This window comes from Cyclospora cayetanensis, unplaced genomic scaffold, assembly GCF_002999335.1.
Source record: "Cyclospora cayetanensis isolate NF1_C8 unplaced genomic scaffold, CcayRef3 CcayRef3_contig_46, whole genome shotgun sequence".
Classification (NCBI taxonomy): domain Eukaryota; phylum Apicomplexa; class Conoidasida; order Eucoccidiorida; family Eimeriidae; genus Cyclospora; species Cyclospora cayetanensis.
This window is the reverse complement of record NW_020312436.1, coordinates 159,496-178,126: the sequence shown is the minus strand read 5'-3', so window position 1 is coordinate 178,126 and position 18,631 is coordinate 159,496. Positions and strand designations below refer to the sequence as shown.

Below are 18,631 nucleotides of genomic sequence, written 5' to 3'. Positions count from 1 at the left end.
GACTTATGAAACATGATCCCGTGCTTTGTGCGAAAGGTCATTGCAGAGCGAAGTCAGAGTGTACAGACTACAGAGTGCTTGCTTTGTTCTGGATCACAGAGGGCATGCTCAATATGGCTGTGATTCATCCTCCTACCATTCTTATTCTTGGCAGTAATGCCAAATGCATGAGTGGCAAAAGCATCGGAGTCGCGCAGGTTTAATAAACACCGTGGGTCATCATAGACAAAAGTATTTATGTACATTGGTGAGGCCCATAGTGAACTGCATTGTGAAATCTTGCTGCAGGAGGAAGCCAAGCAGGCAAACGGCTCTAGGGCTATCAAAATCCTAAAACTCTTCGTACGGCACAATAAAGACTACTGGCTACTCTAGGAAGAAGAATGACACCCGTATAGACAGTCTAGGCATTTTTCTACATCCCAACACAGCGCATTATGTTCGGGTTATCTCTTTGGATATCCCTGCTGGGGTTTCGCTGAAACGATGAAAGTGACGAGAAATTATTTGGTAGGTACGAATGACCGATGATGGGTACCTATCTGCGGCTCTTCCATCAGTAAGCCCATTCCCTACCCTGCAGTCTGGAGGGCATTTCCGGTCCTCTGATGTGTTTTCTGTGCTCACCAAGCAACCTGCATCCGCTGAGCCCCGTTTCGTTGGTCAAGGTCTTTGGCTTTTTGAATGCGCTTGCAGTTCTGGACTACACGACTCAATATCCCACAACAGAAACACTTGCGTTGTCTAGGGGATATCTAGTGCTGCTCAAGAGCACGGAGTCCTTTATGGGTTTCTTTTCTCTTTCACCTTATACAGTTTGTTAAACCTGTCGACCCGAGTTTGATGGGTTGTAAGTCTGGACTTTTTTCTAACTTTTCATACAACGATACAGGAGCTGCGCTCGTTTGATCTTACAGCCTCTAGTGGTCCATCTAGACCATTATTTGGGAAAGCGTCACTGGTCCCTCGTTTTATTGCTGAGTCACTGCTTGTCTTGCCACCAACTGACGTGACACTGCAGGTGGGCCCGGGGAGAACCACTGACAAAGCAGCTGTTCGTCCAAGTTGTGGCTTTTGTTGCACAAAGTTTTGCATTTCGCGATGTACCAATATACTGATAGCTTTTGCGCTCCAACATTCTCATTTCGCTCACAGCTTGTAGTTGAGCCCACCTCGACGAAAAAGAGGGCTTGTGTGAAAGCTTAATGTGTAGGATTAATGCAGGCAGACGACTTTCTCTACTTGAAAAGAGTCACCATTGAACTGCTTCTCCCTAAACTAAATATGCTGCAAGTAGCCTTTTTTCTTAGTATGGGGGTAAAAGGCGGAGAACACCTATATCAGGCTGATAAAGTCTTCGAGCGCCTACCGAGCCTTACAGTTGGCTCGCTTTTATGTTTGGTATAAATTCATCAACCAATCCGTGAACATTTTATTGACTGGAAGTTAACTACATCTACCAGGTGTGGAGCTACTGTCACATTTGCTTGGCCCCAACAAGTCCATCAACTGAGAGTTGTTTTGACAAAATGTTGCCTAAGGAGGAAACCACTAAATTGCCATTTGCCCTTCTAAAACTAGGCAACCATTTTAGAAAAATATGAGGTCCTACTGCATCCACAGCCAGTAGATGAGCGGCCAGCATTTACATGATAGTATGAGGTAGCAGCAAGCGTAATGATGCATCTAAGTCGTTCATAGGGCTACAATTAACTGAATGCAAACAAACAAAATAGCAAGCCATTGAGTGGTTCCTTAACGGGTTTCGGCCTTCGTCGGCCCACGCCACTTGGATTGCTTTTTAAATGAGGTAAGAGGGGCCCATAGGGCCTTCGAGGATGCACCGTTTCAATGCTCCGACCGTTCAATACTGGTAGCACACAGCATCTAGTGCCTAGTCACACAATATTGCAGCTTTTTGTACCGAGCGAAATCCACTTTACAAAACATGCGGTACACGAGCAGATAAGCGAGCTGGCCAGGTCTTTACAGATTTATAATCGTATTCAAGTAGTGTAGTATAATGTGCTCAAGTGTAGCTTAACCATCTGCATTCAGAGCGTTATTCACGCCGCAGAGAGATAAGGTTCCCCTTTTCTATATCTTTGGTACAGCGCAAGCCCACCCCTGTTTGCCGCAATGGAAAGGAGGCCTTATATTTGGATGTCCATCTCAAGGAGCTTTTCCTTCGATTCCAGTCAGCCACTGTTTAACCCGTCCACACTGTGTACGGATGCACAGCATCGGAATCAAATACCGCATTCACTGAAGCAGGTAGTCCAACCGATGACTGGAGCAGCAGGCTTACCAGTCATGCTGAGGGTTAAGGGTCAAGAATTAAGGGGTTTCGTGCTAAGATTGGATACACTGCAGCTAGTGGGCACCACCAGGGCGAAGAGCTGGAGGCTTGTCAAGTAGACTTGTAAAAGAAGGTTGGGTAATCTTAGGTGTATCGGATGAAACCATTCGCATTAGTAATATATAAACGCAAAAAATGAATAATGCCTGAATTGGCACCAGCCAATTGGAGGCAAAATATCTTATTTAGCGTGCATGCGTTATGGGCTGGCCACAGGGCCCAGTTGGAGCCTTCGAGGGCCTTTGCTTTTTTTAGCCTCATAGTCTTTAAAGCACGTTAATTCCCTCCTCACTTGCTTCTTTATTCTTTCCTGCACTACCTGCAGGGATACTTTGATGCTATTCTTGTCTCTGTCTTGTTTGCCCCTATAGCTCTCGGCGGCCACCCCTTTGCGGGCCTCCTGCTGATTGACTGGTCATTTGAGGGGTTCTGCTTGCTGCCTTCATCAGTCTGCTATCGATCTGCTTGCAGAGGCAACAGCATCCAAATCCATCAGCATCACGAGGCCCACCATACTGAGCGCTTCCCTGCAGACCCATACGTGCCTTTGTAAACGACTCAGCGACAGCTTTGGTATTCAGGGCATCTGCATGAACAGGCGCTGCGCTTGGAGGAGAGTAGTCTGAGCGCTGTGCGTGGCGTTTGCGGCAGATCCTGTTGCGCTCCACCAACCCCTATTCGCTGGACGGACAGCAAAGAGTGCTTTGGGCCATCCCTCTCAGAGCAAGAGGCAACCCCACCAGCCGTTAGCGACAGGCACCTGATACCCTTATTCACAATGGTGAGCCAGATCAAATACTTAGCTGCTGTTGCCGGTTCCGATTCCTTTAGCCTAATTTAGCAGATTCCTCTTTTTCCTGCACGTGGGATACCGGACACTTCTGCAGACGACAAAGGCCTCATGCACCGTTAACGTGGAACCTCAAAGTCCTCTAAATTGCAGAATGCGTGACTTGCTGCTTCTTGCTGAGCCATTAGCAGAGCTGCTAGCTGAGGGAAGCTCTCAGGTAGCAGGCCTGGGCGTAGATGAGAGGGTATTTGCGCGAGCGGAAAATCCGCTTCAGAGAAGTTGCAGCGGGATTAGTGTCTGTGCACGTTCTCTCTGTCTGTGGGTTTTCTTCGTTCTTGCTTCCTGGTGAGCGCTGGGGTGTGTGCAGGGGGTTTTAGTTGCGTCTTGAGGGCCGTGTGATATGGTGCTTGTTGCAGCCACACACAATATTGTTGGTACAATTCTCGGACAGGCGCGAGAGTCGGACTTACCTGGAGTACGACTCAGTAGGAGACGCAATGGATGGCGTCTGCCAGCTGTACGAGCAGGGTCTCAAGGCGTCAAACCCGCAGCTCCGTCATATCACTTATGACGTTGGCGACCTTTTCGGATATCTGGACTCAGTCAAGGACTTATGTGCTCTCGTGTGAGCTAAGCCGATGCCCATGGCGTGCGGCAAGCAGTCTGGGACGAGACAGGATTGTGGGGTAGTTGAGTGGGCAGCACACCTACACCTGCGTTTTATTAGGGGGCTGAGTGAGGGGGAAGGGGGGGGAGAGGCATTCGGCCTAGAATATCAAGGTCCTGAAAGGAACCTCCACGTGTCTTTACATGTGGGCCACCACGTCTCCATGTGTAGGTTTGTAGATTCTGTGGAAGCGTGGCGAATGTGGCGGATATTGCTCTTGCGAAAAGGAGTATGTTTTCCTTTAGCAGTGATAGTTACGGGATGCTGCTGCTTCTTGTGCAGACATGACAGCGAGATGAATGCATATACGCCCCACAACAAGGCATGGATAAAGGACCAGGTCTTTAAGCACCTGAAGCGTCAGGCCCAAGCCTAGGGGTGCCCATTTGTGTCCATTCGTGGACTTGTACTGCCCTTACAGTGCAGCTACCCACAGGCAAATGAGGGCCCTACCACAACGCTGCAGGTCTGCGAAGCAATAACCGGCAGCTCTATTTCTCTCTCTCTCTCTCTGCAACAGTGGCAGTGCGTGCCTCTCCGCTCAGAGCATGTACGCCGTAAATCCTCCAAGATGCAGCTCTCGCAGTGGTGCTAAAACCAGGCTAGGCCCAAGTTTGGACGGAACGGGATTCTGTCGAAGAATATGCACAGAAAGTCGTGAGGTGCAGCACGAACGGATGGAGAGCAGCACTGTTTGCTGTCCGCTGGACGTGCACCCTGACTGTGTCCACAATTCCTCACTGAATCCAAGAGGACCCCACTCTCTGTGTGAGGCTGCCTCTGTCTTTTGCGCGCTCATGACGGCGCTTTAAACTGCAGTAGAGTTTAAGGAGTGCCTCTACATTTTAAAATGTACCAGAACTTTCTGGTATTTATCGTGGTGCGAGTCGTCTAGCTGTAGTAGGCTCTGTAGAGTCTACATACGCTAAAGCAGGGGCTCGACCTACGCAAAGGCCGCTCCATCCGTTTGGAGGAACAGTTCTGTGACACATTAGCTGCTCAGAGAAGGATACCGGCGAATGGGTAGAGCAAGAGAGCGGCATCGGTGAAATACTCGATCATATGACTCATTATGAGCCTGTATTCCTGTTCTCCCCGTTAAGAATGCCTTCTCGCGGTGCCCAAGATAGTGGTGTCCTTTCCATGCGGGGCGCTAGACTTATTTTGGCGAAACGATCCCAAGTGATCTCCATATGCCTTGTGACGGGTCTTGTCATGTGAACCGTGTGGAGCTGATATGTTGGGGCACCGCAACACCCGGGCGCATTTCCAAGATCCATAATCTAAGCTATCTCGTTGGCGGGAGGCAGCACGGGGGTTTCCCTTGAAGGCCTTGACTAATGTGTCGACTTTTCGGTACATATTTCAGCGGTGCGTGGATATGATGGCTGTTTGCTTAGCTTGAGTTGCGTGTTTTCTGGGGTGGCTCGGAGCGACACCGGCCTACTGGAACTTGCCGAAGGCTATTTATTCATGTAATATCTCCTTTCTGCACTTCGAGATTCACTGAATTGTAATATGTAGCTAGCAGCTGGCTTAGAAGCTTCATCGTACAAAACTGTCACCACGTCCTCTCTTCTCCCCGAGACCCTGGTGCCCTCTAGGTACAAGACGAGGTCATTCGGCAGTTACGATGCAGGCCGTTCCAAGTTCCTTCTTCTGCACTTTACTGCGCTGCTCCTTACAATGACGTTAACCAGAGCAGCTGTACCCTAATTCGCGCACACCCCGTCTATTAAGCCGGGCCCCCCTTAACCGCTCGGCAGCTGCTCCGTTGCTTTGCTGCCATTCGACTTCGCGCCTCCGTCCACGTTCCCAAAAGATCTTCCGTCGCCTACACTGATCTTCTGCCTGTTTTTCTGTGGTCTGGCACTCTGTGCCTGTTGCACGGTAATAACCTTACTTCCTCCTTTAACTTAGCTCCTCTGCCCCCAGGTTTCGGCAGTGATTCCGAGGATTCTCGCCGCATCGGCGTTCTTCTTCTCCCACTGCATAGCTTCGTATTCCAAGTGTGAGGAGAATTCGCCTCAAGAGCAGCAATAACTAGGGCGAATGTCTCAGTGTCTCTTCTGCTGGGCATCGACCTAAGTCACGCAGAGGCGTGCCGACCACATGTGGGTGGCACTGCGGCGTGCAAATTCCCCGGTTCTGTCAGTCTTTTTTATTCCATGTTTGGCCTTCAGGTCCCTTGCATCCATGGACACTGTGGCAGCAGCTGCCAGCGCCACATTCAATGAAAGCACCAACGGACTTTGACGCTGAGTGCGCACATAACCAGGATGAAAAGCGCGGCTTCCGCGTATTATGAGCTGTACAAGCCCTCTAGAAGTACATGCTCAGTATCAACCGGAGGACAGGGGTACCTATGGCAGCTGCCGCAGCATGCCTGGGCACCCTTGGGCTTCCTGTTGCTCTCCGGCCCCAGTGCTGCGCAGTTCATTGGCTTGAGGGGTGAGGGACCTTTGCACTATGCTGATTCAGATACTGCTCCTCGGAGGCAGCCGAGCCTGCTACAAGTATGAGGGTTCAGACTTTAGATGATATCCTAGGCTAGCCCTTCATTGTGCTAGTAGGCAAAACCCAATGGGAAACTCTGGCAGCGACCAGCTACAGGAGAAGGCACACATTTCCAGAGCGAGTGAAGGCTCTCTCCAGTCGTCTATGAAGGCTCTACGTTTCAATATCAGCTTAGCAAACGGCCTTGACCTTACAATGCAGTTCGTCTCGCCCAATGTTCTGCTGCTCCTGTTGTGTTGGGCTTTGGTCTACAGAAGGAGAGTGGCTCTCAGTGCATCAACAGGGCCTCGTTGGTGATCAGCAAAGCCTGAACCCCGTGCGTAGCTGCCGAGTTCTAGGCTTGAAGCACTAGGATATTTGCCGCAGCCTGTTAGGCAGCTAAATACTGGGCATGCTTTGCTGTATGGAGTCGTGTTGCTGGTGCCTCCGACCGTACGCGTATCGACGTCCAAAAGTTTTGAGTGCGTGCGCCAGCTTGCCTCAAGCATCCCTCAAAATACTTTTCCTTTTGCGCCTCAGGATGATAAGCAGCGGGGGGAGAAGGAGCGCAGGAGGCAGGCCATGGATTTGGCGTCCCACCTCCGAGCCGCCTGCACAAACGGGAAAAGGCTAGACGCCTGTAAAACCTCTTTTTTCTCTTCTCCTGGTCCTTGGAATGGCTGCTCTAATGCTGAAGGAGGTCGAGAAATATCTCAAGAGAGCTCCACGCTTGAACAAGAGGCCTCTTACGTTTGTCTGTGCGTATGGGTGAACTTGAGGTGAGCACTTTGCATCAACCCTGTAAAACCAAATTTCGAATGAAAGGGAGGCGGACCGCTGGTTAAAGTTCAGAAGCCCTCGTACGCTTCTGTCTAATGTTTAGTACCCCTCATACCAAGCTCAGCGGCGGCAAGCAGCGTAGGAGACTGACCAGTCGTGGCACAGTTGTTGAGGTAGTTTACGGGGGGTTGTAGAGCTGCCTGTGAACAAAGCTTGTCTATCTGTGGCTGCAGCGACTGTCTTCGGGGATCCGCGTCTCGGGACCGCCCCGTTTCTTTTTCCATCTCGTCAGCTGAAGCCTTCGTGCTCCAGCACCTGTTGCCTCTCTCCTTCCCTTTGCAGAGTATTTCGCTGCTGCTTAAGGAGCCTCCCCCTGTGCTCACGCCTCTTGCCCTTGCCGTGATTAAGCGGCCCTATCAATATCAGGGGGGAGAGGCTCAGCTGAAGGCAGTACAGGGCATGCAGCTCTCTGCGGCGGCGAAGTTAGCGAGTGAGGGGAGACACGGGGGGTTGCTAGCCTCCGCTTCGAGAGAATGGCAGGCACTGAGAGCCAGCATACTGAATGCTACGGACTTAGAGGAATGGCGACACTTCCTGGCTTTCGCCGCGGCTTTGTTGGAAGCGTCGCTACCGGGAGGCCTCATGCAGCAGGCACATGACCCCGCCTTCGAGGGTTCGCACGGGCTGTACGAGCTGCACCAGCGGCAGGAGAGGGAAAAAATACATAGCCGATTGTGGCTTGAGGCAGTGGAAGCGGCCATTATGAGGGGCCCTTGCATTTGTGGAGGCTGGGGGTGTCTCCTGCACTGTGCGCTTGCGCCCCAGGCAGCCACCGTCGCTCGCCACTTTGATTTTGCTGCAGCGCGTGGGTGGGGTGTTAAGGTGGATCCTGCTGTCGACGGCAAGGGAAGCGCAGCCTTTTCACAGCTACTGCACCGTGCCTGTGCTTCTCAGGGGCTTCAAGGGCGGCCGGTACAGCCACAAGCCGGCCCTAGCGTAGATGCGCTTTCGACGGCTGCTTCCTTGAGAGCCTTGCACAGCTCAGAGGTCGCATCTCCAGAGGACACACCACAGCAGCACACTCCAAAGAGCCATCAGCCGCAGCAGCAAAAGGGACTGAGCAGTCCATGTGCGGCCCCTTGCCCCTGCCGCTTGTGTGCATTGTCTTCCCTCCAGCTGCACCGTGTGCTGTGTCTCCTCGACCCGCTGTCTCTCGCTGTCTTTTCCTGCACATCTAAGGCGCACTGGGTAGCAGCGCAAGTTGTTGTGTCTGGCTTAGAGGCGGTTGGCTCTTCCTGGATTCATTCTCCGGGTGTCCGGCCCTTCTGGGAAGAGTCGGATGGGGAAGAAGGCGGACTGCAGCGTATACCGGGTAACTTACCAGCGGCAGCTAGGAGGGGGGCAGTTGCAGGTGGAAGAGGTCGCCGAAGCGCAACAGGAGGCCTGTTCAGACACCAGGTTCATGCTCTGCTGTGGCTGAGACACCGCGAGAGACAAAACGCCCCCCAGCAGCCCCCAGCAGATCTGCATCAATCGTGGCGTCTTCTTGGCAATAGGCTCGCTGCGCAGAAAGTGGCTGAAGAGGGTAGCCGCGCCGAAAAGGTCGTGCGGCGGCTTAAGAGTGACCTACTTTCTCCTTCAGCCCCCTCCGGAGGCGGGATTGGACGTGACGGAGAACTTGACTCTGAGACAGCTTGGCCGTGGCCTAGGCGAAATGATTGCCGCCCAGCAGATGACTTGCTCAAGAACATGTGCACTTGGATTGAGCTGCCGCTCCCGCGCAGCAGCTGGCTAAGTGAAGCGCGTTCGAGGAGGGCGGCGCAAAAGGAGAACCTTACCGCGCTGCAAGCCGACAAAAGCAGCCCGGCAGCCCAGCCTCCAACGACTGCCTTTCGCGTCGAGGAATCGCAAGGTTTGAGGCTCCTGCAGGGACAAGGGAAATGTTTGCGCGTCTTTTCGAGCAGCCACCCCAAAGATCTCGTGCTGCTAGGCGACCGTTGTGGCGCAGCGGAAGCATGTACTACCTCCGCTGCTTCTAGTGCAGAGGGTGGCCCTGCGATATTGCTGCCACATTTGCTAGAAACGGCTCAATCTCGGGGAGACTTCTCTCTGTATGTCGCTTCTGACTTGAAGGTTGCCCTTTTAGGATACAGCGGTGGTTCCTTTGAATCGTCGTATGACCAGGATGTTGAAGGGCGACGGCGGCAGCCAGATGCTGCTTGTGTAGGGGGCATGTTCTGCGATGATCCAGGACTAGGCAAGACGCTTTCCCTTCTCTCCTTGGCCGTTCTTTGTAAATCCCGAAAGCACATGCCCCCGCGCCATGTATGGCCTCCGCCAGCCTCCATACCGTCTTCGACATCGCAGGCAGCCGCAGAGCACGCCACGGAGGAAGTCTTGCAGGCTCCACTGATGAGAAAAACTCGCACGCGGACAAGACAGGCCCGCATGCTGGGAGGGGCTTCACGAACTGCAGGCAACCCGTAAGCTGGGAAGGAAAGCCAGGCACGCGTAGAAGACGCAGAATGTGAGGGGTACGGGAGACGGTTGAAGTTGCGTTTTAAATTCTTCGCCGGAGTTCGAGCTTTATTTGGGCTTATACTCGATGCACGTCGCAACCACGTAGCTGCAAGGCAAAAGTGCATGACACAGCGGATGAAATAAATTGCAGGGAGCAGCGATGCCACCACAGTATCACCCCAAATACCTCGAGATATGCTGCATCAGCCCTTCCTGCTTCGCCACCCCTGGGCATCCTCGCTACGCAGTCTGGCTCTGCTCATCACAGATTGTCTAGAGACGAGAATCTGTGGGCTTATCTCTAGTCCGACAGTGCGCCTTCACAGCGTCACAGTGAAAGTCCACCTCACAAGCCCTTATGATATCACTATGCACATTATGCTGTCCGCGTTTCGCTGCTGCAGCTCGCTCGTCCATAATTTGTGGCGTATCCCATCTTCAACTGTCAGGGAGCACTTCCAAGGAGCAGGTGTGCGCGTGTGTCAATAGGCCTCCCTGCCGCTTTTTACGGTGCAGCGACGCGAACTCGACATAGTCGAGACTCGCGGCAGAATGCGTCATCTTGTGGCTGAAATCTACCCTGAGGCCGGCCTGTGGACTGCCTATATTTTCCATATGCAGACGTGCCTATCAGAGGCAACGGGAACATGGAGATTCGTGAAGATCGATTTTCAGGCGTTGAGACTTTCTTTTGCTACAATGATGTGAGCGCGTCCTGCCTTTCGTTTGTATGCTGCCTAGCGCGCCGCTTGCTGCTCCACCTCAACCTCCCACCTCAGCCTCTCGCCGCACATCAAACGACAAAACGAAGCCTTGAAATGCAACAGAATGTTTTTGCACACGCTGTCGCAACGTGCGCGGACAGATATGCTGAAATCACCATCCTCGCATTCTAGGTTGCACGAGCGCAGGCCAAATGAAAGACCTTGTATGCGGCTGACCCCACGGGCACATTGCTGGCTGCTCTGCCCGGCTATTGCTTGATTGTATACACATTTCCCTAGGTGTGATTTCTTTCCCAGTCGTGAAGAGTGCCTAGCGCACATAGTGTCAATTTGGTGGTACCTCCTGTGCTCTGCTTCCCCTGGACAGCCCACGTTCCCCCCCCAAGAACCCCTTCTGCCGATCGAAGGTTCTCAGCGTCTCGCTGAAGACTTGTGCAGAGGGCGCGTGCTCAGCGAATGGCAGCTAAAGGGGGGCGAGGAGAAGACAGCCGCTTTAAGGTCCAAGTTGCAGCGTATCTACAGGGACCTCCATATTGTGGGTGTTCTTATTCCCTCCCCCTGCGGCAGAGCTCTGCGCAGGTGGGGCAGCAGCAGCGTTTCTGCTGCCCTTTTCAGCGCACTGTTTTATGAATGCAGAGCCTGTGTGCCATCGTGTTGCCACTACATGCATACAGGACTCCACCATTTCCAGACCAAATCACCACGGGCTGATGCTGTCCAGTCAGATAAGTGACGCCGTCAGACAAGTGGAGCAGCAAACTGCGCAAGCGAAGAAGCTGCTCAGTGCGCGAGACGCAGAAAACACACTCGCGCTAGAGCCCAATCCTTCTGTGCAGACACCGGGAGGAGCGCTGCAAGTGAAGATGGAGGAAAGGCCCTGTGAAGGGAACCAAGAAGACTCTGCTTTAGCTTCCACAGATCCACCCCCTCCTAAACGTCAATGCCGGAGTCCAGCAGCATGCGTAACAGAGGCAAAGGCGGGTGTAGAAGCACCCACACCACCTTCGTCAACATCCGTCCCAGGCAGCTCTCCTGATCAAGCCACCCTATCTCACGTTCCTTTGCTGAGGGGCAGAATCTTGCGGTCGCCTCCGCAGTATCTGTGCTCCAATACGACTCTAGTGATATGTCCTCCCTTTCTTGCGAGGCACTGGGAGGCGCAGCTGGAGCAGTGGTTTGGCTGGCACCACCTACCCCCTTCTGAGCGTGTGAAGGTGAGCTGCAGGTGTATGCCTGAGGTACCGTTGTCTATGAAATTGCCATGCCACCGCTCTTCCCTCGTGTTGTTTGCCGTGTTCTGCCCACGCAGCGCTTCCTAAGGAGAGACGCTGCAAATTTCGCAAGCGTACTACTGGATGATGTTGTGCTGCCATGCATTGCCATAGGTTCTTGTGTTTGAGCGGCCAGCAGAGCTAGCCTCTGTTTCTCGATTCGACATCGCAGCGAGTGACATTGTGGTGGTCACCACTAATGTGCTGACAAAGGAATTTAGCAGGTGCCTCGCCAATCCTCTAGAGACACCTGAGCAGCAAAAGCAGCAGCCACGACGGCGCTCTGAGTGTCTGGCTTCTGGTGCAGCAGCAGAAGAACGCTTTTGGGATCAACTTATGCTACGTGACGAAGAGAGTGAAGGCATAGACTCAGAGGAAATGACGCTTCTGCAGCGGCTAGCGAGCGTCATGCCGAGAGATCAGCAACAGAAGCTGGCTTCTGTGCTCAAACGGCGGAGTCGGCAGCCTCAGAGCAGTCTTTTCACCTCACCTGGCTCTGCAGCCGGTGCCAGAGGCATTAGCCGCATTCAGTGCGCTAAATCGCCGCTTCTAGGAGTTCACTTTGAAAGAATTGCAGTTGATGAGGGGCATAGGCTCGCTCAGAGTGGCAGTCTGCACGTCCAGCTTGCCTGCACACTGCGCGCCAACAAACGGTGAGTCAGGCAATTTATCAGGATGCGTTCAACAAGGATTGGCATGTGCAGTGTTTGGAGGGAGGACGGGATGCAGCCGAGGATGCTTGGGCTGCTTTGCGTCCATGCCGCTCTTGAGTCTCCTGCATCCAGTTTGCCAAGTGCGGACCCTGATCTGTGCGGGAAAAACCCCGGCATAAAGGCATCGTCCAGCATGCATTAGCGCTGAGAGACAGAGTCTCTTAGTGGAAGGGTGGTGGCGTGGATCTGCGGCGGCAGCTGCATGCGAGTCGAGGAAAGGCTCAGAAGCTCCGTTGCCGCTGGGCGTGTATTGGTCTTGTGCGGCTCTAGTCTCTCTTTCCAGGGGCCTCGATGTTTGCCTTGGTTCGATGTTGGTGGTTTTAAGTTGGTGAGACTGCTTTGTGCAAAATTCTGAGCCACCTGCTTCTTGCACTTGGAGTCACTGCCTGCAGATGGGTTCTAACCGGCACGCCAACGAACCGTCTAGCGGCCGAGAGGGCTCTTTCTGGGCTGCGCTCCATTTGCGAGTTTCTCCGCCATCCTTTGACGAATCGCCACACGTTTACGGGTCAGCAGAGGAGGCTAAATTCATGATATTTGTTGAGTTGGTGCTTTCCAGGAGCACAGGGTCTGCGCATGCGCAGCTGTGGGAGGAAGAGCGCGTTGGCGTGAAGGGCTGTAAGAAAAGTTGTTGACGTTGGCGGACATCATGTCGAGGGGGCGGGAGCCATTTGAAATGACGAGACTCACTGTTTAAGGGTTTGCGCTCCGTGTGGTCTAGGCTGCGCAGACGCGATTGCATTGTGAGGCATATGACGACAGTAGCTGACCCGGCAAGGCTCATTTCGTCCGTTGCGCTGGAATGCCGCAGGAGTCTCCCAGGGAGGTGCCAGTCTTTTCCGTTCTTGCATTGGGAGAGCTATTTGCGAGCATGGGCTGTTATTCGCTCACTATCGACTACAGTGCCTTCTTGACTCCTTGCTGGTGCGCCACACCAAGGCTCTTTGCCGTTTGTTGCCGCCGCTTAAGGGACCTATCGTCTACTCCATCCGGATGCATGAGCAGGAAAAGGCCACATATAACGACCTTGTGGAATTGATTCGGAGAAATCTGTTTTGCACATATTTCTCGCGTACAAATCCCGTAAGCTAACGATGCTGTAGCCTCCTCCTGCACGACCATCCATCTCACTCGCTTGCTACTCAGCGTTGACAGGGGAATAGGGGGCCTGTCGGGCGAAGGAGGGAACACGCCATATCTGGCCTTGCATGCATTTATGGTCACCCCTGAACAGAGGTAGTGTGCGCTTGCCCTGCCCACCTGCCCCTGGCTTTCCCTAGCCTTCATGTCTCACTCTGCCTGCAGAAAGTCTACCTCTACAAATCCACTTTCCTCTGCCCTCGTATCTGCAACGCTGTGCACCGACGTGTGGCTGGTTCGCCTCGGAGTGCCACGGGATCGCCACAGAATGCATGTTGCTGTCTGTTCCGCAGTGAAGCACTCCAGGAGCTTCATCTGATGCAACTGACTATGCTTGTCTGCATTGCCCTCATCCTGTGTCAGTTCGAGCTGATACTTGCGCTGCTCCTTTCTTTGGTTTCCCTGTTGCCTTTTAGGACTCTCTCTTCCACAGCAACAACCGCAGTAGCGCGAGCACCGTTCTTTGGAACCTGCGCTTCAGCTGCACGCTGCGGTGTCAGGCCCATTTGTTTGTGCAGCGCAAATGGGTCGATGAGACTCTTCAAATGCTCGCAGAAAAGCACCCGAAATACACTAATCCGTTCCCCTACAAATACGACTTCAGCAGACTTGTCTACGTCACAGCGGTACGCCCGCCACGCACACGCCTGGCTACTGAATGGACACCAAGAGCGAGGAAAAGGATGATTCCTGAATTTTCAAGCATATGTGCTTCGTGTACATGTGTGCAAAGGCTCTATTCTGCCCAATACGGTGTACCTTACTAGCGCGGCTGTTTCTGCATTGGGGGATAGTGCTGATCTGGCTTCTCTCGCATTCTTTTTTGCTTGAAGATTTCCGTGCTTTACTGCTTGTCATGCGTAACTACATACATATAAAGCCACATGTTTGCATGTGTGCGTATACATACCTTGGCGCATGCATGCAAACTCACATGCATGCACAGGCGCCTTTCTTTGAATGCATGAAACCCAGCGAATTTGGATGGGAACGATGCCCTGACTGGGAAGCTGTGGCTTTCTCTACTCCATTTCTACGCGGATATGGATAGGTAGCGCTGCGACTGTGCTGGATGTTTCTACATGCATATGCGATCTCTTTGTGGAGTGCGTCGCTGGGTGGAAGTAGGCTTGCTTGAGGAGACGCAGAACATGGTCTTTTCTGTCCACTGCATGTGTGCAGGTCTTCCTACGTGTCAGCTCCGTCGAGCGTCACACCGTCCGCTGTGATATGTGTTGCCAAAAGATTCGCTTCCCCCTGTTGGTGCCATGCAGAATGCTGCATCTCCTGTGTTCCTCGTGCCTTTTTCCAAACTTTCTTGCCGATTTGGTGAGTAGGGACATCTTCGGCTGCAGGGTACAGCTGGTCTGGAGTGTCGCACGAAAGGGTTGTGGAGGATCTGCGTGCCACGGTTCCCTCTCCGTCACTCTCTGTCTCGCTCTTCTCGCGTTGGGGTCCTGCATAAAGCCTCGAGCGCGCTCTTTGTTTTCTACACCCGAGCGTACTGGCAGATGGCCCTTAGTACGTCCCTGTTTTTTGTGACTGTATGAATGCAGTTTTGTTCAAGACCAGCGGTGACAGGCTGCCCGCTGTGCTGGCCCTGGTGCCCCGTGAACGGAGACTTTATGGATCGTTTGCAGCCTCCAGTGGAACATACAACGCACTTTGATTGGCCGTACGCCGCCTCAAAGGGAAGAGCGCAGCAGGCACGAGCCTTAGCGAGGACTGCGGCATCCTTCGCTGCTGACGACCATGCGGCAGTGACACCTGCAGCGTCAGCAGCACCGCCAACGAGCTTACAGGTGGAGCTGCGCTCACCGTGCGTGTGGCCTTCACCTCCTCAGCTGCCGTTGCGGGCGCGCACAGCTGCAGCAGATGCAGCTGCAGCGAGGTTGCTGTGTGCCCATTCTGCAAGAGGCAAGCAGACAGAGCAGGCATTCCAGCAGGGAGGCTGGCGACGTCCTCTGTCTGCCTGTTACCTCCACCAAGCTCGTTCTTTCTCTGTCTTTGTTCCAGCAGACTTCCATGCTGCTTCATGCTCTCCCTCGCTTTGGCTCTCTGCCGATCTGTTGAATGAGGCGGAGGAGATGGTGGCACGGTGGCATGAGAGGCCTCAGAGGAAGAGTCATCCTCACCTGGCTTCCTTTAGCCGTTCTCCCGTGAACTCTGCAGCAGCAGCAGATACAGCTGCAGCGCGTTGGACGCAGGCCCCTGGTGTGCGTGAAAACGCAGCGACTAGCCCTTCCCCACGAGAGCCAGCAGCAGTCGTATCTGAAGCACCACCGATCAGGGAGAACCCCAATCCTCAGCGACTCTCTACGACGGCAGTTGTGGAGGCGTCTTCTTCACCAGCAGCTGCCATCCGACTGTCTTCTGCGTGCTCATCAGCGGATCCACTTGCATCCGATGGTGCAGAGAAATGTGTCAGCAGCACTTCGCCGTGTCAGTTCTTCTTTCTTCATGGTTCCCGCAATGCAAGCCCTACCAAACAACAACAGCGCCGGCTCATGAAGGGAGACGATGGTGCACCTATTGACTTTGTAGACGTGGAGGACGTTGAGAGTTTTGTCGGTAACGGCGTGCGGGAACCCTCAAGAGCAGCTCACGCCTCTTCTAATGTCTCCCCATCATCATGTTCGATGGCGCATTCGCTGAGAGGCCCTAGAACCAGTGCATTATCGGGTTTCTTGGACTCTACTACCACATCAACAGCGCATGTAGACAAACTGGCGTCCCTCGACGTGGATCAAGAAGATCAAAGCTTTCTGCGCTCGAGCAAATACGCAGCTGTCGCACGTCGCATTCTTGCGCTGATTGAGAGCCGGCAATTTGGCCAGAACAACATTCCGTGGGACGCATTGGCAGACACCGACTCCAACCCGTCTCCCAGTGTTGGCACTGTGCATACACGGGGGGGTGGGGCCCTGCCCGGTAAGAAATGGGGTAGTAGCTTACCGCAGTTCGTGTGGAAGCCAGTCTACGGCAGGAGAAAATCGAGAGTTGTGAGGTTTCGTGGTCATTAGGGAGGGCCGCTGTCTCTGCCGTGCCTCAAAGCTGTGTGCCTTTTTGTTCACCTCTGTGCATGCAGAGGGCAGTCCCACGCCTGCTCGCCGCGTGCGCTTCGCTTCTTCGGAGGACTGCAACGGGGGCACAGAGCAGCAGCAGCAGCAGAGGCGAGTAGAAGCAGAGCGCTCTACGGTCGGTGTAGGGGAGCCAGCCTCAGCACCGGCTTGTCCACCGACGGCCTCGGCCTTAAAGGTGAAATCAATGAAAGATATACCGAAGAGATGTGAGAAGATTATCGTGGCGGCGTCCTTCTGGGAGTCCCTGTTTCTTCTTGGGCAGTTTTTGGAGAGGCACGACGTCCGGTGTGGTTACTTTACAGAGCGCGTAAGCTGTTTTTTATCAGCGAGAGTCGCATAAAAACGCCTTGGACTACAAATAGGGGCTCACGTTGTGAAAGAAGATGCAGTGGGATGCCGAAGGGCACACATCCGCAGCCGCAGTAGCGGCTACTTTTGCTGCGCTTGCAGCTGCAGTTAGCACAATTAGAGCTTTCTCATCTTCATCGTGAGACTCCGTTTGCGTTCGCCGTGCTCATGTGGGGGCGTGTTTTGTCTCCAGACCGAGCGGAAGCTGGCGCTTTCGGCACTCCGCAGTTTCGTTGAGGACGATATGACTCAGGTTCTGCTTCTCTCCACCAGTGTGGGGGCACACGGCCTAGACCTCAGTTGTGCCTCCCATGTTCTGATTCTTGATCCCCCCACGGATCCAAATCTCGAGCAGCAGGCACGTCTACTTCCCGCCCTCCTCTCCATAGTGCCCATGCCACTGCTTTTGTGGGTGGAAGCTTATCGCATTGACACAGCTGCATCTGTGATGCCTGCCTCCAACTGCATCAGCTAATGCTTCTTTTGGTGAAAAACGCACTTAGCATTTTTCTGAGAGCCTGTCCTGTCGTGCTTCGCGTCCGCGGCCCTAACAGGCATATATGCGGAGCCATCTGCCGCATCGATGCCTGTTCACTCGGTAGCAATATTTTTACTGGCCTAATGTGTAAATGAACGTCTGAAAATCCTGCGATGCAATGGGCACGTGCCGGGCTCTCTGCAGGTGGTCGCAAGAGCTCACAGGATGGGCGCGTTGCGTCCTGTATATGTCGAGTTGTTTGTTCTTCGCGACTCTGTAGAAGAATCCATCCTAGCGCGGCGGGCAGAATGGAGCTCCCAAGACTTCGCCTCTGACGATGCTGACGAGGAGAAGCACACTGTATGACACCAAAAACCTATTAAGCTAAATGGGTGAAAACCAGCGACTGCACGCAACACACCGAAACACGTGCACTCACGCATATGTGCATGCCTGCAGGCTTCAGCCTCTGCTCTCTCGGTGGGCGGAAGCTCGTCAGCGTTTTCCTCAGGAACGAGAAGCCCTTCAGGGCCCTCCAAGGGCACAAGAGGCCCCCGGAGGCCTCGAGAGGGATGTGGAACCACCGGAGACTACCTAAGGAGCAGCAGATCCAAGCTGGAGTCCGTTCACAACACTGTCGATGCAAGTAAGAGTGCAGCGCTGCGTTAGAAGTATTTTTGGTTGGTTTCTGCGATTCGTATGGCAGAAGCATGCTCTCACACGCTCTTGCATGGGGAATAGGCTGGTAGGTAGACTCTAAGTAAGCCATATATGCATTATTCGACAGGCGGCTGGGTTGCTATATTTTGCAGGTGTTGAAGCAGGGGAGCGTGCACCTCAGCGACATGGGGTTGAATTGCTTCTTCCCGCTTCATGCTGCCCGTGGGCCTGTGAGGATAGCTTCGTGAAGATCACCCTGATGCCGCAGCCTTCCTGGGAAAGGCTGCTTGCCGAATGTCGTGGAAGTAGAGATGTGCTGCAGCAGTCGACTGAAACGCTTCTCAGGACTCTGAAATTTGTGCCATAGAGTAGCGCGTGACCGACGAAGTAGCTGAGTGGCTAGAGAGGATGTGCAAATGGATATGTTCACTACCCAGGGATGCACGTGCAGCCCCATTTTTAGGTCTCTTCTTCTTTTTTATTCGTTTCGAATAAATTGTACCACGGTAGCGTGTGTATATCTGGGTGCCTGAGTTTTGTGTAATTGAAGTCTTTGGGCTTGCAAGTGCACAGGCGATCACTGTCCAAATACTTGGCTGCA

The 18,631-nt window shown here is 53.5% G+C and overlaps 2 protein-coding genes across 2 annotated transcripts; both read left to right on the top strand.

Moving 5' to 3' along the window:
* The first annotated feature begins 6,095 nt into the window (after positions 1-6,095).
* On the top strand, positions 6,096-12,265 carry LOC34618287. Its single transcript, XM_026334624.1, has 10 exons — positions 6,096-6,216; positions 6,588-6,649; positions 6,865-7,091; positions 7,326-9,575; positions 9,719-9,901; positions 10,017-10,077; positions 10,129-10,316; positions 10,635-10,872; positions 11,012-11,551; positions 11,723-12,265. Exons 1-10 carry the CDS (start codon positions 6,096-6,098, stop codon positions 12,263-12,265), a joined length of 4,413 nt encoding a protein of 1,470 aa, XP_026190409.1.
* A 2,821-nt stretch (positions 12,266-15,086) lies between these two features.
* LOC34618286 lies at positions 15,087-18,397 on the top strand. The gene is made up of 5 exons (XM_022731621.2): positions 15,087-16,443; positions 16,550-16,851; positions 17,575-17,730; positions 17,830-18,016; positions 18,183-18,397. Exons 1-5 carry the CDS (start codon positions 15,087-15,089, stop codon positions 18,395-18,397), a joined length of 2,217 nt encoding a protein of 738 aa, XP_022590221.2.
* Positions 18,398-18,631: the final 234 nt, after the last annotated feature.

Excerpts from the sequence above, each read along its gene's own strand:
- LOC34618286 (XM_022731621.2), top strand. The coding sequence starts at position 15,087 with ATGGATCGTTTGCAGCCTCCAGTGGAACATACAACGCACTTTGATTGG. Across the intron at positions 16,444-16,549 it reads CGTGTGGAAGCCAGTCTACG|AGGGCAGTCCCACGCCTGCT; the intron begins GCAGGAGAAAAT and ends CTGTGCATGCAG. Across the intron at positions 17,731-17,829 it reads CTGACGAGGAGAAGCACACT|GCTTCAGCCTCTGCTCTCTC; the intron begins GTATGACACCAA and ends GCATGCCTGCAG.
- LOC34618287 (XM_026334624.1), top strand. The coding sequence starts at position 6,096 with ATGAAAAGCGCGGCTTCCGCGTATTATGAGCTGTACAAGCCCTCTAGA. Across the intron at positions 6,650-6,864 it reads ATCAGCAAAGCCTGAACCCC|CGGGGGGAGAAGGAGCGCAG; the intron begins GTGCGTAGCTGC and ends GATGATAAGCAG. Across the intron at positions 11,552-11,722 it reads CCCCTTCTGAGCGTGTGAAG|GTTCTTGTGTTTGAGCGGCC; the intron begins GTGAGCTGCAGG and ends GCATTGCCATAG.